General features: G+C 48.5%; 8 protein-coding genes; 4 read left to right on the top strand and 4 right to left on the bottom strand.

Moving 5' to 3' along the window:
• Positions 1-819: 819 nt before the first annotated feature.
• FFUJ_12616 (related to triacylglycerol lipase II precursor) lies at positions 820-2,544 on the top strand (the record flags this gene model as incomplete). Its single annotated transcript, XM_023582244.1, has 1 exon — positions 820-2,544. One exon carries the CDS (start codon positions 820-822, stop codon positions 2,542-2,544), a length of 1,725 nt encoding a protein of 574 aa, XP_023434802.1.
• A 965-nt stretch (positions 2,545-3,509) lies between these two features.
• Positions 3,510-4,882, top strand: FFUJ_12617 (uncharacterized protein; the record flags this gene model as incomplete). XM_023582245.1 has 2 exons in its annotated part: positions 3,510-3,698; positions 4,034-4,882. The coding sequence occupies 2 exons, from the start codon at positions 3,510-3,512 to the stop codon at positions 4,880-4,882; spliced, it is 1,038 nt and encodes a 345-aa protein (XP_023434803.1).
• Positions 4,883-5,645: 763 nt separating this feature from the next.
• On the top strand, positions 5,646-6,906 carry FFUJ_12618 (uncharacterized protein; the record flags this gene model as incomplete). XM_023582246.1 has 3 exons in its annotated part: positions 5,646-5,911; positions 5,966-6,503; positions 6,559-6,906. 3 exons carry the CDS (start codon positions 5,646-5,648, stop codon positions 6,904-6,906), a joined length of 1,152 nt encoding a protein of 383 aa, XP_023434804.1.
• Positions 6,907-7,386: 480 nt separating this feature from the next.
• FFUJ_12619 (related to putative tartrate transporter) lies at positions 7,387-9,023 on the bottom strand (the record flags this gene model as incomplete). XM_023582247.1 has 5 exons in its annotated part: positions 7,387-7,709; positions 7,760-7,839; positions 7,885-8,303; positions 8,353-8,772; positions 8,820-9,023. The coding sequence occupies 5 exons, from the start codon at positions 9,021-9,023 to the stop codon at positions 7,387-7,389; spliced, it is 1,446 nt and encodes a 481-aa protein (XP_023434805.1).
• Positions 9,024-10,337: 1,314 nt separating this feature from the next.
• On the bottom strand, positions 10,338-11,373 carry FFUJ_12620 (related to endo-1,4-beta-xylanase; the record flags this gene model as incomplete). XM_023582248.1 has 2 exons in its annotated part: positions 10,338-10,874; positions 10,927-11,373. 2 exons carry the CDS (start codon positions 11,371-11,373, stop codon positions 10,338-10,340), a joined length of 984 nt encoding a protein of 327 aa, XP_023434806.1.
• A 3,817-nt stretch (positions 11,374-15,190) lies between these two features.
• Positions 15,191-16,265, top strand: FFUJ_12621 (related to cellulose binding protein CEL1; the record flags this gene model as incomplete). XM_023582249.1 has 2 exons in its annotated part: positions 15,191-15,564; positions 15,611-16,265. The coding sequence occupies 2 exons, from the start codon at positions 15,191-15,193 to the stop codon at positions 16,263-16,265; spliced, it is 1,029 nt and encodes a 342-aa protein (XP_023434807.1).
• Positions 16,266-17,578: 1,313 nt separating this feature from the next.
• Positions 17,579-18,580, bottom strand: FFUJ_12622 (related to vegetatible incompatibility protein het-e-1; the record flags this gene model as incomplete). Its single annotated transcript, XM_023582251.1, has 1 exon — positions 17,579-18,580. The coding sequence occupies one exon, from the start codon at positions 18,578-18,580 to the stop codon at positions 17,579-17,581; it is 1,002 nt and encodes a 333-aa protein (XP_023434808.1).
• A 459-nt stretch (positions 18,581-19,039) lies between these two features.
• On the bottom strand, positions 19,040-20,490 carry FFUJ_12623 (related to vegetatible incompatibility protein het-e-1; the record flags this gene model as incomplete). XM_023582252.1 has 3 exons in its annotated part: positions 19,040-19,267; positions 19,320-19,962; positions 20,027-20,490. The coding sequence occupies 3 exons, from the start codon at positions 20,488-20,490 to the stop codon at positions 19,040-19,042; spliced, it is 1,335 nt and encodes a 444-aa protein (XP_023434809.1).
• Between the last annotated feature and the right edge of the window lie 71 nt (positions 20,491-20,561).

The following is a 20,561-nucleotide window of genomic DNA, read 5'->3' on the forward strand; positions in this document are numbered from 1 at the left end:
TTGGAGGATAATTGCCTTGCTGTCTCCAAGGAAACACCCTCTTGACAACAGCGACATTAGTCTTCGCAACCTCTGACCGAGTTTCCAAGAGTCGGAAAGCCCTTCCGCCGGAAGCTTTCCGATTGTTGATCTTCAGGATACTTCAATACCAAGAGCATTACAACCATTGATATGGCTTCTCAATCTGGCCCTATCTCGAGTGCAACTACTGTGAAGCAAATGCAAGCCACTGGAGGATGTTCTGATCGCCGAAGAGATAGCTGAATGTTTTATGATGACAGTAACTTCAGATACGTCACTGGAGCAGTGCTGTGAGATGCAGCCGTCGGTTAGCTGGCCAATACCGTTACAAGTCATACCAACCTCTCATAAAAACTAACTGCTTGTAGGCATACAGGGACATATTTCTTTTCTCAGCCAAGAACTGATCTTTCTCAATTCAAGATTGATATTGATATCAACAGGCATCACCTGGCAGGCTGCTCAGGTTCCTGCAGATCATATTGCCGTAAGCAGTAATTTCTAGAGAGACATGCATGAACTATTTCATATCTATCGCTTGCGAGATACATGTTCTTCAAGATGAATGGCCAGCTCGGCAATCTTATCTATTCCATCTTTACAACCTTGTCCCACTTTGTCAAGTTCAGGCGAAACGTCAACGCTGCTGCGGGGTAGCTTCAACCTTATTCCGCTTCGGCATCCAGATTCATGGCCCGAGACCAAAACCGACTCAAACACTACAAACGACACTCTACTATACCGAACTCCAGCACAACTGGATTGAGTATTTAAGAGACGATGAGTTTACAACAAATCATGGAGCATCAGCTCGATAACTCGACACTCTCAGACACAATGTACTCTCTCATGTCTCCAGCCGTTCTGCTAGGGTCTCTTTTCTTCTCGTTCCTAGCTGCAGCGAATTCTTCTATACCACAAGTCACTCTTCAAGGCTATGGTACATTCGCTGGTACAAACATCTCCAAGACCTTGCTTGGAGACAACCTTCCTCAACCCGTCAACGCCTGGCTCGGAATTGACTATGCCGAACAACCCGTAGGCGACAGACGCTTCCGCCCTCTGCAGTCCCAACCTCAATCTCTCAAGGGCGTGCAAAATGCTACAAAATACGGATCAGTCTGCTTGCAGGATCTCATGTATCCTAACCCAGACGAACAAGACGAAGCGTGCTTGAACTTCAATGTCTTCCGTACACCTGGCGTGCCGCTCAGCAAGAAACTACCAACGCTGGTTTGGATCCACGGCGGTGGTTTTGCATCATTCTCAGGACGAGATTTCGATGGCGCTTCTTTCGTTGCATCTTCTTCTGATCCGGTTGTTGTTGTTTCGTTCAACTACCGCCTCAATGCGTTCGGATTCTTACCCAGCAAGCTGTTCGAGCGTGAGGGACTCCTGAATCTTGGTCTGCAGGACCAGCGCTTCTTCTTGCAGTTCCTGCAGAAACACTTGAGTTCATTCGGAGGAGACCCTCGACAAATCACGCTTGGAGGCTTATCAGCTGGTGCACACTCCACGGCATTTCACTACTTTCATAATTACGACTCTGGTAAGAACAAGCCTCTCTTCGCGCGTGCGATTCTCCAATCTGGTTCAGCGACAGCTCGATCGTTCCCAGGTGTCGACTATCCCAGATACAAGAAAGACTTCGCAGGCCTGATGAAGTATATCAACTGCTCCACCGACGTGAGCGACAAGGAGCAAATGGGTTGCCTGCGCAGCGCGTCTGCACAAAAGATCAGGGAATACTCAGCAAAGGCATACGAGGATGCTAAAGATCAACTGAACTGGCCTTGGCAGCCGTCAATTGGAGGCCCATTGATCGAGAAAGCGGGATCAAAGAGTGAAGAAGAGGGCACGTTCCACCATCTCCCTATCATCACGACCTATACCTCCAATGAAGGAAAATACTACACTCCCGGTAACCTAGAAACCAACGATGACTTTGTTCAATTCTGGCACCGAATCAGTCCTGGTCTCAACATCACAGACCTCGCTCTCATCAACGAACTGTACCCAGACCCGGTAGCATACCCTGACTCCCCATGGGCTGGATCCCCGAACAGCACTCAGTACAACCGCATCTCAGCTGCATGGTCCGACATGGCGTACATCTGCATGAGCCGCCACACCGCCATCACTACATCCAGCGCAGGAATTCCCACCTGGAGTCTTCATTTCAACACTCCTGACTTTCCATTGGTTGCGCAGTCCTGGAAAGGAATTCCCCACGCCTCTGATGCTGCATACATCTGGAATGATCCCCATGTGCCTTATCCTGAGACTGCGCGAATTTACTACCACTATATCAATAGCTTCGTCTTGACAGGTGATCCTAACAAGAAAAGGTTGGATGGAACTGTGGAGTGGCCGCAGTACAAGGCGGGTGAGAAGGGAAGTGCGTATGCAAAGCAGCTTTTGGTGAACCCTGGAAACTTTACTGTTGTCGAGGAGGATAGAGGTCGGGGAAGGCAGTGTGAATTCTGGAATGATCTTGGAAGAGCTAGCCGTCTCTACAAGTAGAGATGATTTGTGTCTGAATGATGTTCCGTTATCTCAGCGGTTAACGCACACCAACAGGCATCACAATAGGACGGAAAGCGGGCTTTATGTGCATATGCTATGTAAATTAATACAAAAGGATCCGTTGGAACCATTGAAGCACCACCAATCATAAAGTCCTCATCAAACTCATCACACTGAATGTCTTTCCCACGCGTCTCCCATAAACTCCGAAAGGCGGGGGCCTGTCGCCACGATATACGCACGAACTTCCTTGTCAAGGCCAGTATACCGACCAAATTTTGTTGATATCCAGCACCGGTTCGGTGGCCAGTTCGGTGATCTAACAACCGTCAGCCTCGGCCAGAACCCGTGACACGATACGGATTCCTCACGGCATATTCTTCTCATTATTGGTCTCCCAAAGGTTAGCTTCTTCAGCCTTATGCTCATTTTTTGCAGATAGACGGCGACGCATACTTATGAAAAGGATTTACTGTATGCGTTTGAGTGTTGTTCAAGCCTGACCACGATCGAGGTCACTCCAGTAGCCCAAGCGCCAGCTGCGTATGCCCGAGCGAGGGGGTTGAGGAACATGTCTACGAGGATGGCTCGCTTCCGGTCGAGAGTAGTAAGCATCATTCGTGAGGATAATGCTCGGAGTTCAGAGACGATGGGTACGAACCAACAGCCAGATTACATGATACTGATAGCTAAACGGAGAGCCTTGCCCTCCGCAAATTTGTTCCGTGATTCGACATCATCAACATCTTTCACTTGAGCCCTATGAACACATGGCCATGAATAAAAAAGACGCAGCCCTGAAGATCTCGACTGTTGAGTGTTTAACTAATGAGTTACTTGGTGCAATTTGTGATCTTCTGCCAAACAGCGACATCAAGAATCTTCGACTCGCCAGCCCTCTTCTCGGTCAAAAATGCTAGCTGCAGATCAGTTGCGTTTTTATATCGCCCGATCTTCTCAATATGTATGTAGCCCATGCCATTGCCACGAATGAGACCTATCGACTGGGTGTAGAACAGATCATTTGGTACGATGCCACTTTGCTCCCTTCCGGAGGCGACGGAGATCTGTTCCACGAGTACTCCGACGAGAGCGACGAACAATTCCCTGAGGAGATAGCCGCCGAAGCCCAAGAAAGCTTTGCCTGGTTTGTTCGTGGCTGCAAGAGTAGTATAAAAGCCGCTAAAGATCGTATGGGGACACGTTCTCACGACCTTATGATTCGTCGAAACAACACCAGTTGGATAATGAAATACCATACCAGGACTCATTTGAGTACTAAAATCTCCTGGAACGTTAACAGAGAGATATCATAGCGTCAAAGACAGATGAGGATATCTTTCGCTACATTCTTCGACAATTCCCGAACCTGGAGAGAGTGGTCGTCACACCTGCTGCTCACGGATATCTCTTTGAGCCTCTGTACAGAACACCCATGACTAGATCTTTTACATATGGATGCATCTATCCTATACCCCTGGGATAGCCCAAACCCTTGCCGGGATATCAATGGGCAGTGACCTCGCCTTGGGATGGCGACGACGCTGTGGAGGAAGACAAGAGCTTATGGCATGGTTTTCGAATCGTCACAAAGGTCCTAGCTGAAGAGAAGCACAACGTTACGGAACTGATGCTTGACGCTTATCAGCTGAATACTGGCATCAATCACTTCGCCCTGAACCGAGGAACGGAAGAATACGACAATTTCTGCGACATAGTAAGACGTCCCGGTTTCCAGAAGCTTCATTCACTTCTTGTTGGTTTCTATCTCGCCGAAAAATATGAGATATATGACAAAGGATACCTACACGATGCCCTTTGTGGAGCAACCGATATGAGGCATTTTAGTTTCCATACGGACTTTGCCACGAATCGGCATTCTTTGACAATTGACATGTATAAATACACGTCGCTATTCGACGTCTTTCCCATCGACCGATGGCAGCAGCTCACGCACTTCGGGCTATCAAACGTACTGGTAGCAAAATCAGATCTTATCACTTTCCTGTCAAAGTTGCCGCCAACAGTGCAAACTGTTGAGCTGAGCTTTCTCACTTTTATGGAAGGTGACGGCCACTATATAAGCTTAATGGAAGATATCCGCGATAAGCTCGATTGGAAACACCGACCTCTTGAGGGAAGGATCAAGATTTTAGCCAAGATCTTTTGTTATCTATCGTACTGTGGCCGATATATTTGTGTTGACAAGGAGGTCGAAGAATTTGTATACAACGACGGACCCCAACCGTTCCAGCTTAGGCAGCGCGGTAACAGCTCTGACGTTGATCCGGGTACCGGCGTGCTAAAAGACTTGTTCAATCCGGCTTGGGAATGACTGAATGATTATTGTCCAGAGAGAAGATTGGCATTTCCACGGCAGCAGTAGTTTCGATGTGGCGATGAACCTGTTGCTCGACCACCATCAATACCTCAGAATGTAAGATCAGGACATTAATCTGATACTGACAAAGAAGGCATGTGAGTAATGGAGGGAGATTGCAGGCTGTTGGATGACAGAGTATCGAGCTCTCAATACAAGGACATGCAAGGGAATCACAAGAATGACAGGAATTATAATAATATCGAGTACCTCACTACGGGAAAGTTATAAACCTAGACAAGGCTTGGTAATATGGGCTATGGGCTGAACAAGACATATCAAGGTTATGCTTCTTTGGGTTGAGTTTGGCTCTGGTGCACAATATCTACACAGAACATTGAAATTGAAACACAATGCTCGCTTCTTTCGGATTGAAACTGGGCCGTGGGAAACTATGTCGCCTTTCGCATAACCTGAGTGGTAGGTCTCCCAAGTGGTGTGCCAGTGTTTGGCAGTGATTCATCGACCCACCCAATTCAAGGTGCATCTTCTCTCGACTCACTATTTAAAAGAGTGATCTCACTTGAGCCTCACGCATCTCGAGCACTTGTCACCTTCACCTTTTCTCCATCCATCTTCACCTTTGGCTCTGCACCTACCTTTCAACCAATTTGCTGCTCAAGCCAGTATCTCACTTCTCTTTCTACAACGGTATTCTTCCTCCAACCAAGCGCAACCTCTTCCACAGCCACCCATCCGCAAGAAATTCATCGCAATCATGGATATCGACATGAATGAATTTATCCCTGCGTCGATTCTTGAGCGGATGCCAAAGCGCATCCTCCCGTCCCTCCTTGAACAGCTAGATCGAGAGGATCTGAAGTCCGTCACGACGCTTTCAAAGCGAATTCGGCGAAAGTTCCTCCCTACTCTGCTACGAGAAGTCTTCTTCAGTGGCAGTGCGACTCAGATTGCCTACCAGCTTGTATCCTTTCTCAAGGAGAAGCGAGAGCCTACTTCTGGTCCAGTCTACGAATACGTTGAGTAGGATTTGCACCGTGCTGGGTCACCCACGAAGTACCACTAACCCGATTGCAGGACCGTCACTTTCCGACTCATTCAAGACGACGGGGAAGGGGAAATCCCTTCTCTCCCTGGTGCTTTCGGCATTCTGGGCGACTTCTGTCGCCGAGCGACCCAGCTACAGAATGTATTACTCTTCTTCGCCCAGTCATCGCGATTGCAGAAAGCATCTTTTGTCAATCTTGTTGGCGACACATGCAGCTGGACACCCCTGAAAACGCTCTCGTTAGATCACGCGGATCTCATGACTGTCAATGCCATGACTCGTGGCTGTAAACCGCAGACCTTGGAGTCTGTGTACATCACCATGCGTTGCAGGTCAGAAAAGTACGACATGTTAAGGAATCGGCACCCGCAGCTGAAACGGCTGTGGATCGTTTGCCGATACCGGATGGAGCAGGGGGAGTTGTACAATAACGCTGCGTGGGATATCCTGCCAGCGATCAGCCAAGACTTCAAGCAACTGGAGTGGCTCATCCTTTCTGAAGTTTTTACGAAAGAGGAGTACTTTCTGCGGTGTCACTTCGTATCGCGACGTGACCTGACGAAGCTTGTAAGTAGAGTGTAATCAATTTCGTGGGATGGATCTTGCTGACACTGTCCGATAGCTCAGAGCTGTAGACAACATCACATCGAAGTTGAACGAAATGCCCAAGCTAGTTCGTTTCGCCTTCCCTCTCGACCAGGACACGATGTGTAATCGTCTTATGCGCGAAGATTGGACATCGTCCACCAGGGAGCCTCTCAGTCACGAACAAGTGGCAGCGTGGTACACGAGACTGATCCTCCACATCTCTCGAGCAGTTCCCCAGCTGGAGCAGATTTGTATCACTCATGACTATCCCTTTTTCTTCCGGGGCAGCAAAAAGCCTGGTGAGGGCGAGATGACAGTCACGGAGTGTAATATGAGTGAGCTGAACCGAGACTTCGAGTTTCCCGGCGGTCTTTTACACTGATTTCGTGGGTCACCCACAGGGCCCGGGGAGTGTTTCGCATCCGCAACTTAAAATCATTCTACACGGTGCAGAAGAAATTCTCTGGACTACGAAATCGATAGGAGTGGTGGACAATCCACGTTGGAGCCTAAAAGGCACCAAAAAAATAGCAGATTTAACGCAGAATAGGCATGCACTGGGCAAAATTGCCATTATTTTTGAGGATTGACAATAGTGGTGGGAAATCTGGACCTCGGAACTACGCGAAGAAGAGCTGATTTACTTTCATCATGGACAGAATTTGGTACAATGCTAGACATATTGCTTCTATTGGGAAGGGTCACATCGCTAGTTACGAAGTTCGACACCAAATGTACGACATTTAGCAACTTGTTACGGCAATTCCGCGTGACATGTATACAATGTGACCCTTGCCTTGCCGATTTCTGGTAAGCCGAGACAGAGAGCTTAAGCTTGGCTGCTGAAACGATCACGCTCACCTTAATAAGCGTAGTACAGTGTCGACTCGTTCTCAGACCGCCTGATCTTCTTATTCTCCTGCATGAGCCAAAACCTCATTCCCCACGCACCAATTGCAGTCGCGACACTCAATGCAGCGCTTGAAGACATGGCCATGGTGTAGCGAGGTTCGTCCGAAGAAGGCCACATGTATGGAGTCCAGATGAACGAAGCGACGGCGATACAATTGACGATGGCGAGTGAGCAAGCTTTCTTCTCTTTGGTTTGGGAGCAAGTGGCAGAGACCCAGCCAAGAATGATACTGTTGACTGCGTATGTACCGATCGAAAAGACGCACATTGCGACTACATTTGTTAGTGTTGATGTTAATAACTTGATAAGTTTTGGAACCTACAGTATCGAGCACCCGTATTGAGCGTCGCACAACCAAGAATGAAGCCAAAGACCGCGACAGCCTTTGCAATGGTGATATGCCTACAGAGTCAGCACCAACATAATCGTCAACGTGGATGAACTTACCAAGTCCGCTCATTAAACCGTCCAGAAGACCACGACCAAGCAATCGAAATTGCTCCCGCAATCAAATAAGGGGGACATGTCAAAACCAGGGTGATAGTCTGATTGAATCCCAGCGTCTTGACAGCAGTCGGAAAGAAGTTCTTGAAGCCATTCGCACCAAGATGACAATGCTGCATGACGACGAAAAGCCAAACCTTGGGATCTTTCGCCGCTTCACGAATGCCAGAGAAGCTTGTTGACTCGCCGGCATTTCCTACGGTGTCGCGCTGGGTTCGCTCGTGGGCTAGTTGACGTTCTTGCTCAGTCAACCAGTGTGTTGTGAGGGGCTCGTCGGGGAGGACGAAGAAGCCGATGAGTGCGACTAGGAGGGTAACAGCGCCTTGGATGATGAAGAGCCATTGCCAGCCGGCGAGATTGGCCTGTAATGTTAATGTTAAGAGAAGTCAAGTGATGGGGTTGACGGCATACCATTCCGTCCATCTCGAAGATCCCGAGGGCGATCAAGCCTGCAAACGCCGTGGCAAGAATATTTCCGGTATACAGAATGGAGATGCGAGTCGCAAGCTCCTTGCGAGTGTAGAATCTTGCAAGGATATACAGTGCACCAGGATAATACGGCGCCTCAGTAATGCCCAAGAAGAAGCGCGTCAGCAGCAAACCGGTATAGTTACGACTCAACGCTGTCAAGCCACTGATGATGGCCCAGACCGTCATACAAGACGCCATCCAGATGCTCGGTCGAACGCGAGTAACGACCATATTCGCTGGAATACCAACAATGACATAACCTGCAAAGAGGATCGAGACGCAGGTCTGATATTGAGAACCGGTGAGGTTGAGGTCCTTTTCGATGGTGTTGAGACGAGCGAGGGCGATGGCATTTCGGTCCTGGGATGGTCAGCATACACGAAAAGACGCCTGATGGAGAAACTGACGAGGTAATTGAGCCAGTACATCAGCCAGAGAATAGGCATGATCCACCAATCGAGCTTTCGCACGAGGGCGATCTCACGCGGGTCAGTCTTTTCATGTGCACCTGAGTAGTCGCGTGCTTGGGGAGCTGTCTTGAGGACCTCCTCGACCTCATCAAGAGCCCCAAGGTCTTTATGCCGCTTGCCTAAAGAGTGACGAGCATCCATGTTAATGATGGTGTTATTGTTTTGGTGGTAATTGGTTGGCAGATGACCATGATACAATGTGAGGGTGATCTCTCTCTTTATACACAGCCTCATCCGGGTTCCCAATGTCACCATTCCATCATGCATTTACAATCCTCCCCAACATCAAGGTTCCACTGCATCTCACTCGCTGACGTCAACCCGAAAAATACCGTATTTTCTCAGCCATCATCTTCTTTGCGCCCGTAAAAGCAATGCGGGGATTCTAATACCAGAAATCCATTGGATAGCGTTGTTCTCGAAGAACTTTAATCCGCTCCTCCTCCACGCCAAGATCCTCTTGGCAGGCGGGGTAACGACGCTTAAAATCATGCTTAAATGTGCAGGCTAAGGCTTTCTTGGAAGGTGTTTGGAGGAAGGGAGTGTCGAAGATGTCTTGGCGAGAACATCGTCATTTTCTCGAGCGAGTTATTTCGTCTGTTGGCGTCGCTGCCTATCAAGTTTCTCGAGATGTGTCGGGAGTGTTTGAGAAAGTAGAGTTTGTGGCTGAAGTGGCTAGAAGAGATAACGGAAAGTAGTGAGATAGAGGGTCAAACTAAGTTTGGTCTGATGAGTGCAGAGAGGGATATACGAGCGATGCATACCGGCTCCAGCGATCGTCACTGTGAACAAGCCGCCTGTCGTTCTGATCTGAAACCCCAACGCCCAGACTCGCTGACCCATATGAGGATGCATATCCCCGCAAATTCCCAGAACGCCAAGTATGCAATCTTCCCCATTAGATCAGAACATCATGTTTCCGGCTCTTCATCTAGCTTCCGAATCGTGGAGGCACTGCAGCTCCGGGGCAGATTGTCGAATACTTGCTGATTGGATACCGCGATTAAGAAACAGACCCTTTCTGCCATAACTTTCTCGTCCGTTGTCACCACAAGATCTTGGCGGACGGGCCAAGTCATCTTCAGCTACCGGCGTCATTAATGTCACTGTACCTAGGCACCGTTGGGGAACTCTCATCTGAACGACTAGTTATACACATACAACTTTTATCTCATCTCACTCACTGATCTTGTCCAAAGTGCATTATACTACATGAATAAAGACATCGAGGGCAACTGAATCACAGAGGACAGAAATGTAATGGTAAGGATATGTATTGACTACTAGCCCAGCTATCTTCCAATAACCGACCAAGAAGTTACCATTAGTTGAGATTTTGTACAAACAAACAACTATATACAGAGTTATAAAAGAAGAATACGGTGATGACCAAAAGCAACTGCAACGATGCTCCCCCTCAAGACCAGAGATCTGATCCTGTCACGCAAGCCACATTTAGCGGAGAGCGTTGACGACGGCAGTGTAAGCAGCCTTGGGGTTGTAGTTAGCATCGAACAGAAGACTGTCGTGCTCCTTGCGCCAAGAGTTCTTGTCAGAGACACCCCAGACGGTGATACCAATGCACTTGGGGACGTTGAGGCAGGCCTTGGTGACGGTAGCGTAGTCGTTGGGGGCAGTGCGAATGTCGAGCTCAGTGATGGCAACCTCCTTGACACCAGAGTTGGCGAGGGCAGTGAGAGCACCCTGGATTTGGCCAGCGGCACCGGGGTCAAGGTGAGTCTGAGAGCCAATACCGTCGACGGGAACACCCTGGCTGAGCCACTTCTTGACGGAGGGAACCATACCCTTGGTGACCTTGGAGGCGCTGCCGGAGTCGAGGCTGTAGTCATTGATGTACAGCTTGGCGTTAGGGTCAGCCTTGCGGGCGGCGCGGAAGGCAATGCCAACGTAGTCGTCGTTGCCGAAGACGTTGTTGAAGTGAGAGTCCTTTCGGAGGGTACCGTCCCACTCGAAGATCTCGTTGACGACATCCTGAACATGTTAGCAAAGCGATTTCTAAGAAGACAGAGTGAAGAAAACATACCCAGGCGTAGATCTTGCCCTTGTAGCGTCCAACGACTTGGGTGACGTGGTTCTCAATGACCTTGGTCAGAGTAGCCTTGTCGTTGATGTTCTTAACCCACTGAGGGAGCTGGGAGTGCCAGACCAGAGTGTGACCTCGGACCTTGAGGCCATTCTGCTGGGCAAAGTTGACGACCTGGTCGAAGCTACCGAAGTTGAACTTGCCCTGGCTGGGCTCGGTGGCGTCCCACTTGCCCGAGTTCTCGGGGGTGACGGCGCCAAAGTTGGCCTTGATGATGGCGGTGTCCTTTGCGACGCCGAGCAGGTTGGGGTCGGTGATGGTTCCGTAGTAAAGCTTGCCCTTGTTCTTGATCAGCTTGTTGATGCTGTCGGCAGCCTGGCGGGGCTCGATGGCGGTGGGAATGGCCGCGACCAGCGAGGCGGTGTAGAGGAAGGAAGACAGCTTCATTTTGGAAGAAGTTCTTGGTTGTAGATATGTGACAAAGAAAGATAAGACGTTTGATTTGACCTGCAAACGGTGAATGAAGCTGTGAAGGTGTTGTAATGAATGTAGTTGTTTGAGTGATGAGAATGCCAAGTGCCAAGAGAGGGTGGACTAGATCATCTTATATATCTTGATCAGGTCAGTCCCTTGTCATATCGCAGAACGTTGTTATTCTGGAAAGAGTCAGTGCCCGGGATTGGTTTGTCCGATTGAGCTAGCCCATTCTCAGTATTCGGACAGTGCTCCGAGTGCCTAGGGCTGTTTCGAGATAGATTGTCGTTGAAAGGAGTTATGCCGAGACAGGGGTATGTGAGTCGAGGCGGCTCTATCTCCTGGATAATCTCCAGATTAACGGAACTTTTGGAATGCCTTGCTTTTTGCATTGCATTGTTTCTGGGGTGCATATACACGACCCCGTAATTCGGGCCTTTACTTTGGGCTCACCGTCATCTGATGTACGGCTAAATGATATGTTTTGTTTCGTGTCACTCTGTCGATGGCCAAGAGATCGACAGAGTTGAGACGATGTTCTGTTTACTTGGCGGACTTGTTTTCATCAACTTCAGGTGAAACTCGAACAGCAAGTCAAAAAGTCAAAGCTGAGGGGAGCTAGTATGTGTCAGTTCTGACAAACGCCCCACAGACAATGGTACTAGCAGGGCTGGCAGGGGTCTCATTTCGGCTGAATAGGCCCCTTGAGACGTGAGACCAGTCCCGTATCAGCTTAAAGCACGAGCCAGATGCCAAATTCAGGAACGTAAGCTCGTTCAGCGTCGTTCCCACGGGAAACACGTGGGTCGTGTTTCATGTATGGGGTGGTGGTGATATTCTAGATTTCTGCCGAATCGAGAATCATCTTGGGGTAATATTTCTCCGCGTAAAGCCACCAATCGCGAGGACTGGGTAAACGGATACCGGCACGGAGAGTTGGATAACTTGCTCGATTCTGGTTTCATCTTTATAGTAGGTGGTAACGATGATTGTCTGAGCGGCATTCAGCTACGGGTTTGACAGGCGCGCATCAGCTGGGGCTCACCGGGTGAATTGGATATCACCGGGTATTCTGTTTATGATATCTCGTGATCTTTCAAGGCTGAATAGACGTTGCATGATAGTCATGTCAACATTAATCTTCCTCCAAAGAGAGAAGAATGAGGGCATCAACGTCGCATTGGGTGAGCATATTCGATATGCTGGTAGATGAATTCAGTAATGTCATCATTGACTGCGCCTCTATGATTACCGCACCTATGAGATTCGTGAAGCGGAATCCCGGGAGATGTCATCATTTACCTTGTAGACAACTTGACAGGGAAACCAGACAATGAGGCCAACAGGTAAAGACAATACCTTTCTATTGAAGATTGGACTTGTAAAATTCACAAAGATACTGTAAGTAAATTAATATTAGAGTGAACAAGATCAATTGAACCAACCATCTCCCAATGAAGAATTGCTATGAGAAAATAAAATCTTCCGTTTGAATGTAGGGTAAGATATTGAGCGATGTTTCGCTTGTCTGTTCTACTTCTATCTTATCTCGTGCCCCGCCAGAGCTGAATCCACATTATTATGGATAACTTCCACTACCGCGGGAACGACGGGAGTATAAATACCAAGAGTCCGACTCTCTTCCTTCTCGAGATCTGCACCTTAACCTTCAGCTCTTCCTCTTTATGTCATTTCCCAACAACAAGACGCAATCTTTCGAATCTAGACAGCACACTGTCTTCTCTTCCTCGAGCCGTCACTACGCTTTCATGCTTTAGCAAGACTACACTACGCCGACGTCTTTACTATAGCCAACCTCGATGCCCTAACCCCTGGCGACTTTAGTAATCAGGCGGAAACTCTGATGCGAGGCTTTAACTGCCTGTGTCGACCAGTGAGAACATCCATAATTAAACAGCCTACCGCGTCAAAGTAACGGACTGTCTGCGACAATGTCCTCCTATCCAAAGTTGACACGATGTAAAAATAAGCATCATTCGCGCTCGATCGTAGAGTCTTAGCAAACTCTATGGCTAGAGTTCACGAAAGTCGAACGCACTGTGAGAACCCGGATGCATGGTCATATCCATGGAAACTTGTAGTGACAGTGACAACAAGAGTTAACGATGCCGAATTGTTGACTGAGTTCTGTAAGGTGATATCAAGCTCCTAGCCACAGGTCCAAACTGCAAGCACATGCATATCTACTCCGTATCGTACACTGGATTATGTACTTTGCATCGTTCTCTCCAAACTCTCCCCCTATCCTGACTCCCGCATCCCATGCCGCGTAATCCGCCGTAATGCCAAGCCCGTCCGATATGTATGCGAAAGTGTATTTTGCTGCTCACGTCTGGTCTGAAGTCGATACCCATGCCTTGTGTGATCAGATGCTGCTCCTTTCAATTTGCCGCACATCGGTCGCCCGCACACAAATCTGATGACGCGCCATCTTGAACTCTCAGTACCAGCTGCTTAATTGGTGGCTTTGAACTACGGGAGCGCTTAACTGCATGGGTACGGGTCATTGCGACTCCTTAACCCCCCCGCGAGTGATCTCTTAGTATGATCACTGTGCAAGAGCTATGCCGTATGAAGAGTGTGATGGCTGCTCTGTCCTGTTAGGGGCGCGCTTATCGTAGAGCATATGTAAGCTGGGAGAACCTTGTTGAGTATCCCACTATCCGTCGAAAGACTCGCTTGCCTGAACTGCAGTCGAATATGCTGGCATAATAGCGACATTATGATCTGCGTCAGCTTTGCAAAGCTGTTTGTTCTTCCCCCTCATGCCACCGGAAGCTGAAGCAATGCTCAAGGGACGTCAAGTCAATACGAACTGCCGACCTGAAGAGGTGCGACAAAAAAGCAATGGCCTGATGTGATATTCCTTGTCTTGCGAACAGACATGGTTCCAATGAGTCGGGACCTTGAACGAGCTCAAACGAGACTTGAGTTCAATTGGGACTAGTGTCAGGATCATTGGCAAGCCACAGCGACGTTAGCTAGCCGAATTTAGAATGGCTGAAACGTCTGAAGTAGGCGAGGATGGCACCTAATAACTCAATATAAGTGAAACGGAGGGGACCTGTTAGTGAGTCTCTACGCCCAACGATAACGTGTAATAAGGTTAACATTCCTGTATGGTTATTCTCAGGTATAAACTCTAATAACATTAGAGGTATTACACTCTAGGTGCAAAATATTAGCTTACGCTTAGCACCTCAATCCACGGAGCCGCACGATAACGATAAGACTGTATCTCACTGAGGCATCTCATTGGCCAAACTCAATTACAAAACCGCAAGTCAGCAAAACCTCCCCTGTCATTGAAACACGATGAAACTAAGAACCAGGGACTTCAGCAAATCACGTTGATCCGCCGAGAAACTAAACGTCTGGAGTAAAATTGAAGGTCCATCATCGAAACACAACAACAGGTGGAAACAGATGGAAAAATTCCACACTTCAAGCCAAGACGGGACATGGCAAACAGGCCGCCATGAACCCTGCGTTTTTGACAACTTGAGACAGAGTTAAGCGTAAACGGTAAAGCAAGCTGGCACCAAACCTTGTCCAACTTAACCTTGTCCCAAACGACGACTCCCACAACACGATCATGATGAGTTGGTATATAAACATCTTCAACAAGCCCTCCAGACTGAGAAGAAGCATCCTTTTCCAATCAGTTCATTTCATTCGTTTCAAAGAGCTAGTCTCTCTTCTCATTCTTTAAACTTAACTTTCATTCTATCAAGTTCGCTTGCGACTTTACCATTCCAATCTTTTCACCATGAAGACCACCACTTACGTTTCCGCTCTCCTCAGCCTGGCCTCCGCCGTCAGCGCTCACTACACCTTCGACAAGCTCACCCTCGCTGGCGTCCAAGAGGGCACTGATAACCAGTACATCCGCAAGCACCAGAACGGCTACATGCCCACCAAGTTCAAGGGCATTCCCGACGGTTCCATCTCTCCCACCGACAAGGACTTCACCTGCAACAAGGGCTCTACTCCCTCTCCCGACGTCTTCAAGGTCAAGGCCGGCGATGAGATTGGTCTTAAGCAGGCTTTTGGCGGCACTGGAATGCAGCACCCCGGTCCTATCCAGGTCTACGCTGCTCCTGTCAAGGACGCTACCAGTGACAGCCCTTATGACCTCAAGTGGTACAAGATTCATCAGGCTTTGATCTGCAAGTCTGGCAATGCCGAGTCTCCGCTCCACTGCTTGGTGCTCTTGGGATGAGGACTCTGTTCACTTCAAGATTCCTTCTACTCTCCCCGACGGACAGTACCTCCTCCGTGGTGAGCACATTGCTCTCCACGGTGCTCACGACGGCCAGGCTGAGTTCTACTATGCTTGTGCTCAAGTTGAGGTCACTGGTAACAGCGCCACTACCATTCCTGGTACTTCTGTCTCTATCCCTGGCGTCTACAAGCAGGACGACGCTGCTGTCAACTTCAGCCTTTGGGGAAGCTCTACCTCTTACGATGTCATGCCTGGTCCTGATGTCATCCCCGGTGGTACCATCCGTGGTTCCGCTGATGGTGCTGGCGGTGATGTCACCAAGACTGTTGAGGGCGGTGCTGATTCCGGTTCTGACTCTGGTTCCGACTCTGGCTCTGGTGCTTCTCCCACCGAGGGTTCCGCTGCTCCTTCTACCGCCCCTACTTCTGCTACCGAGTCTTCTGCGGCTCCTGTCGTCCCCGAGATTCCCGACTCTGCTGAGACCACTCCTCAGCCTACTCCCGTTGCCGCTGAGACCACTCCTCTCCCCTCTGCCGGTAACGGTGCCAGCAGTGGATGCTCTTCTGGTTCTTCCAAGGCCCGCCGCCACGCTCGCCACTTCGCTGCTCACCGTTTCTAAGCGTGTGCAGTTGGAGAAATGATTGGATGTCAGTAACTTGACATGATGCACGCGGGACGTGGTGTTTTTGAAGTCATGTCATGCGCTGGCGTCCTGGAGGAAAATGGTATTCTTGACTTGATACGAAGGACAACTTCTTCAGCTTTCTATGTAAACTAGATACACTTCTTGTAAATATAATCTTCCTCGCTGAACTAGTGGACCAAGTATGTGTGAATCTCCATTGCTGCTGGTGTTGAAACAAAAACTCTAACGGGCTGGGATTAACCAATACCTGACTAACAAGAGATAATTACCATCTAGCTGAGGTGTATCTTCTTCACAAATTAACATCAGTATTCTGCGGAGTTAGTTAATTCAGTCTCGTCTAGAATTTTGATGCATTTCCGGGTCCGACTTTACGTTAAGCCCGCGGGTCCCGACAGCCTGGGTTAGCACTAACATTCCCAGAGAATGCAAGGTGATTACATGAGTCTAATTTCGGATACTACTTAGTTACGCCACCACTATGCCATCTGACACAAATAAGCATGGTTCTCGACCAAAAGCCCTTCGACATTTATCTACTTTCTACTTCCGATGCCCAAATTACTTCCTCTACATCACCATCGGCATGTTTGCAATGGAGGATAAACAAAAAGCCTCGGTTATCGGTGTTTTAGTCGGCAATATGTTTCAATAGTGTTCATGACCGATTTGGACTTGTACGAATCTGAAGTTCGCAAACAAGTCCCGGTCTAGGCTTAGTCTTGAATTTCAACAGGGGGTCTATCATTGCCCCTGCGTTAGTTAGCTTGTTTGAGAAAGCGGCCTCTGCCAGGAACATCTTGAACGCTTAATTCTGATTCGTGGGTAAATTCAGATTTCTTGCAATGTCTTAGAACGACCTCGGTCGTAGCCATTACCAATCGCTCATCAGAGTATATTCCTCTAACCGTATCGTACATTGGAGGGGTCAATCCGAACTATGGACTAATTTCTCTTTGATGCTATTCCTTAAAGTATAGGAATAATACACGTCCGGAAAATGTCCCGAGGATCATCGTCGTTCCTGACATGTATACGGACTCGAGTTTATAATCTGGTGGTAGCCAGAGGATCTTTTCACCTTTCCTCATAACCCAAGTAGAATCTCAACCAATGTAATATGTTCCCAGTACGCCATCGTCAGCCCGACTACCCTGAGCAATCGCATCAAGGTTGAAAAAACTTGTAGCCAATCTGGATTGCCAGAGATCGACCTCCGGGCATGGCTGGGAAAGTGATAGACTTTCTCCTGTACATAAATTCCAGACCTGCACCTGAGTGTTCAATTATACTCCTATGATTCGCTTGCCCCGAAAGGTCAGAGTGCGTATGAATGACTTTCTGTTTGTTTTAATAGTCAGTGTTTCGAGTCTGGGGAGAGAGCGAATCTTGAGGGCTCCCCAAAGAGTGTATGCAATTTTAGCAGCGTCTGGTGAAAAAGCGATACAAGGAAAGTCTGCCAATCGAACGTTCAGTGTATGCTGTAGAACTGCATTTTTCACATCCCAGATCTCAACTGTACCCGGCTTTGAAGATCCAACAGCCAGTCGTTCACCATTGGCAGAAATGGCCAGGCAGTAGTAACGCTCTCCAAGACAACTGAACGTTCGCTGGAAGGTGCTGGCATGACGGAGGGGGTTGGTGTCCCAGATCTCAACCACGGTGTCTTTCAATATGGCGAATACCGGTGCACCAGTCGCAGCTGCTACGAATATCTGGGTCTCCGAGGGAACTTCGGGTTCTAATGATTCTTTGCAGACTGCACTCTGCATATCCCAGATCTCGACCTTTCCCCTGCTATGAGAGAGTATGGTTTTATCATCCGTAAAAGGGGTCACTAGTTCTACCCCCATGGATTGTTCGATGGTCATGCTGTCTGTCGAAGCCATTGATGTGAGATCCCATATCCTGACGGCTCCTTCCAGCGAATGGCTCGCGAGTAAGGTTCCGTCGTCTGAAATAACAGGTCCAGCCTTAAAGTTGCTGCAGACAGTCTTGGAAACGGCCCCTGTTTTCATGTCATGGACGGGAGTCCGATAGTTGTTAAGACCAACTACGAGCCAGTCCTTATTGAGAGCCAGTTGGTCATGGACAATCGGTGTCTTAAAATGCAGCGTGTGGCGACATTTGTATGACTCCGTGCTCCAGACCTTGACCACTTGTGATGTCGAGGATAGTGAAGCGACCAAAGTACCATCGCTTGAGAAGCTTACGATGCCACGCTCGTTTTGATGTCCCAGGAAAGCCCAAGGCAACTTTGCGGAGTGACTCCGTCGTGAAAGAAGCATAGAGTTCCGTGCGACGGCCGCTATCCACTGACCTTTCTGTGACAAGAGTACAGGACAGGGTTTGTCTAGTATCGTGAACTCAGAAACACATTTCCCTGTGGCCAGACTATGAATAAATACTACACACTCAAGATAACGTGTGCAGATCGAGCAAATAAACTTGCGATAATCAGAGAATGCGATACTTTCGGCACTCGAACAGCCCGTGAGGGTGAAACTCCAAACGCATGCACCACTGTCAAGATTCCAGATCTTGATCATCTCAGGCCATGCCACTGCTATTATTCTGCTGTTGTACCATGCCAAAATCGTTGTATAGCCCTGCTTGAACCCGTGGCTTAGGCTGTGTAGACGAGAACATGATCTCTGGTCCCAAACTCTAAGTTCTCCGTTACAGCAAATCGAGGCTAGCTTGTTATCGGACAGAATGGCTAGCTGTGAGAGTCTTTCATCAAGAACTTAAAGGGTTTGACTCTGTAGCCAGTTGGAATCTGCATTGAAAGGCTTCGTGATATAGTCTGGGTAATGACGATCTTTAAGTGGAACGGGAGCAATGCTTTCTTTGGGGCTGAAGATGGATCCGGAATGGTATATCTGGAGAGGAGTTTCTTCGATGCCTGCGCGGAAATAGCGAACGAATTGTATTGCATCTTGGATGAAATTCAGTAATCGTGCTCCAGAAGTCTCCTGAAGTATTTGTGAGCATTGGCATCAAAGGAGTTCGCCAGATGGTACTTACGTCGACAATACTCTGCAGGTCTTGGAGCACCCGGAGGGAATCGTCAAGCCTTCTGAGGAGACATAAGACCTCCAGCCAGTTCGTAAAGAAACTTTGAAGAAATATATGCGTATCATCGTCGTCATGAATACGCCAACCAGCTGATTTGACATGATGAACCCAATACATACATGCATACTGGATCTCCGTGGATACATGCCCTTCGATTGCAGATGGTTCAATGTCTGATAGACCCTTTCCAGGAGACAAGAGTCCACAGATATCAACCTTCAATGTTCCTCGCAAAAGGCCCAGACATCTGCTTGCCAGTCTGGCCTGGGTCTCAATTTCGCTCACTTGTAGATCACCAGCAGATTTACTCAGGATGTAATCTCTGAACGAAAGATGAAAGAGCTGGAGAGGGCTATCGTCTTCAGGAACATCGATCACGGAACGTAGGGGGTTGACCTGGCTGGATATGGACCACGCATCAACGCCCAGAAGTCTAGCCAGTGAGATTATGGACAGAGGACTAGCGAGCAAGACAAGAGAGCCAATGATATCCAAAAAGCTCTGTCTAACATCGTCCTTGTCTTCATCAGGCGCACCGCTTAAGATGAGGCTCAAGGCAGGCTTGTACAGAGCCTCATATGCAGAATTGACTCTCGATGAATTATCGATGATCAAGTCAATTTTATAATCAGGACTCTTTGCCCAGTGGCTATCACAGATCATGTGCACAAAAGTCGCAGCTGCGATGAATAGTGGTAGAGCTTTGTGAAACAGTAAACTCGAATCGTTCCTCTCCAGGCCAATTCGAAGATAACTGCATATGCTTCTGGCTATGAGTGCGATTGTATTCCACCACGGAACCCTCCATCGCCTGGCGGAGGTAGACACGGAAGTCGGTTTCTATAGTTCCAACCTGGAGCTTATGAAGCACGATTTCTCTGTGAAGCGGTTCGTTGGCAAAGTGACCCATGATATCAAGCTCTGGTCTGCTTGTGAGAAAGACGCTCAGTATCCTCGGGCATGTTGCCAGTAACAGACGAAAGATCTCTCCACGGCCTTGTTCATCACATTCATCTAAGGCACCAAGAACGAAGACAATAGGCTTGATGAGCCCCTCGTCTTGTAGTTTGACGAGCGGATTTAGTACCAGCTTCTGCCACTGGATCTGAATAGGTGCCATATTTAGCGAATGATCCTCTTTTACAGCCCCCATGATATGAGGAAGTATGCGAGGGAAGTTTAAGGCGAGTT

This window comes from Fusarium fujikuroi, chromosome FFUJ_chr08 (assembly GCF_900079805.1).
Source record: "Fusarium fujikuroi IMI 58289 draft genome, chromosome FFUJ_chr08".
Classification (NCBI taxonomy): Eukaryota; Fungi; Ascomycota; class Sordariomycetes; order Hypocreales; family Nectriaceae; genus Fusarium; species Fusarium fujikuroi.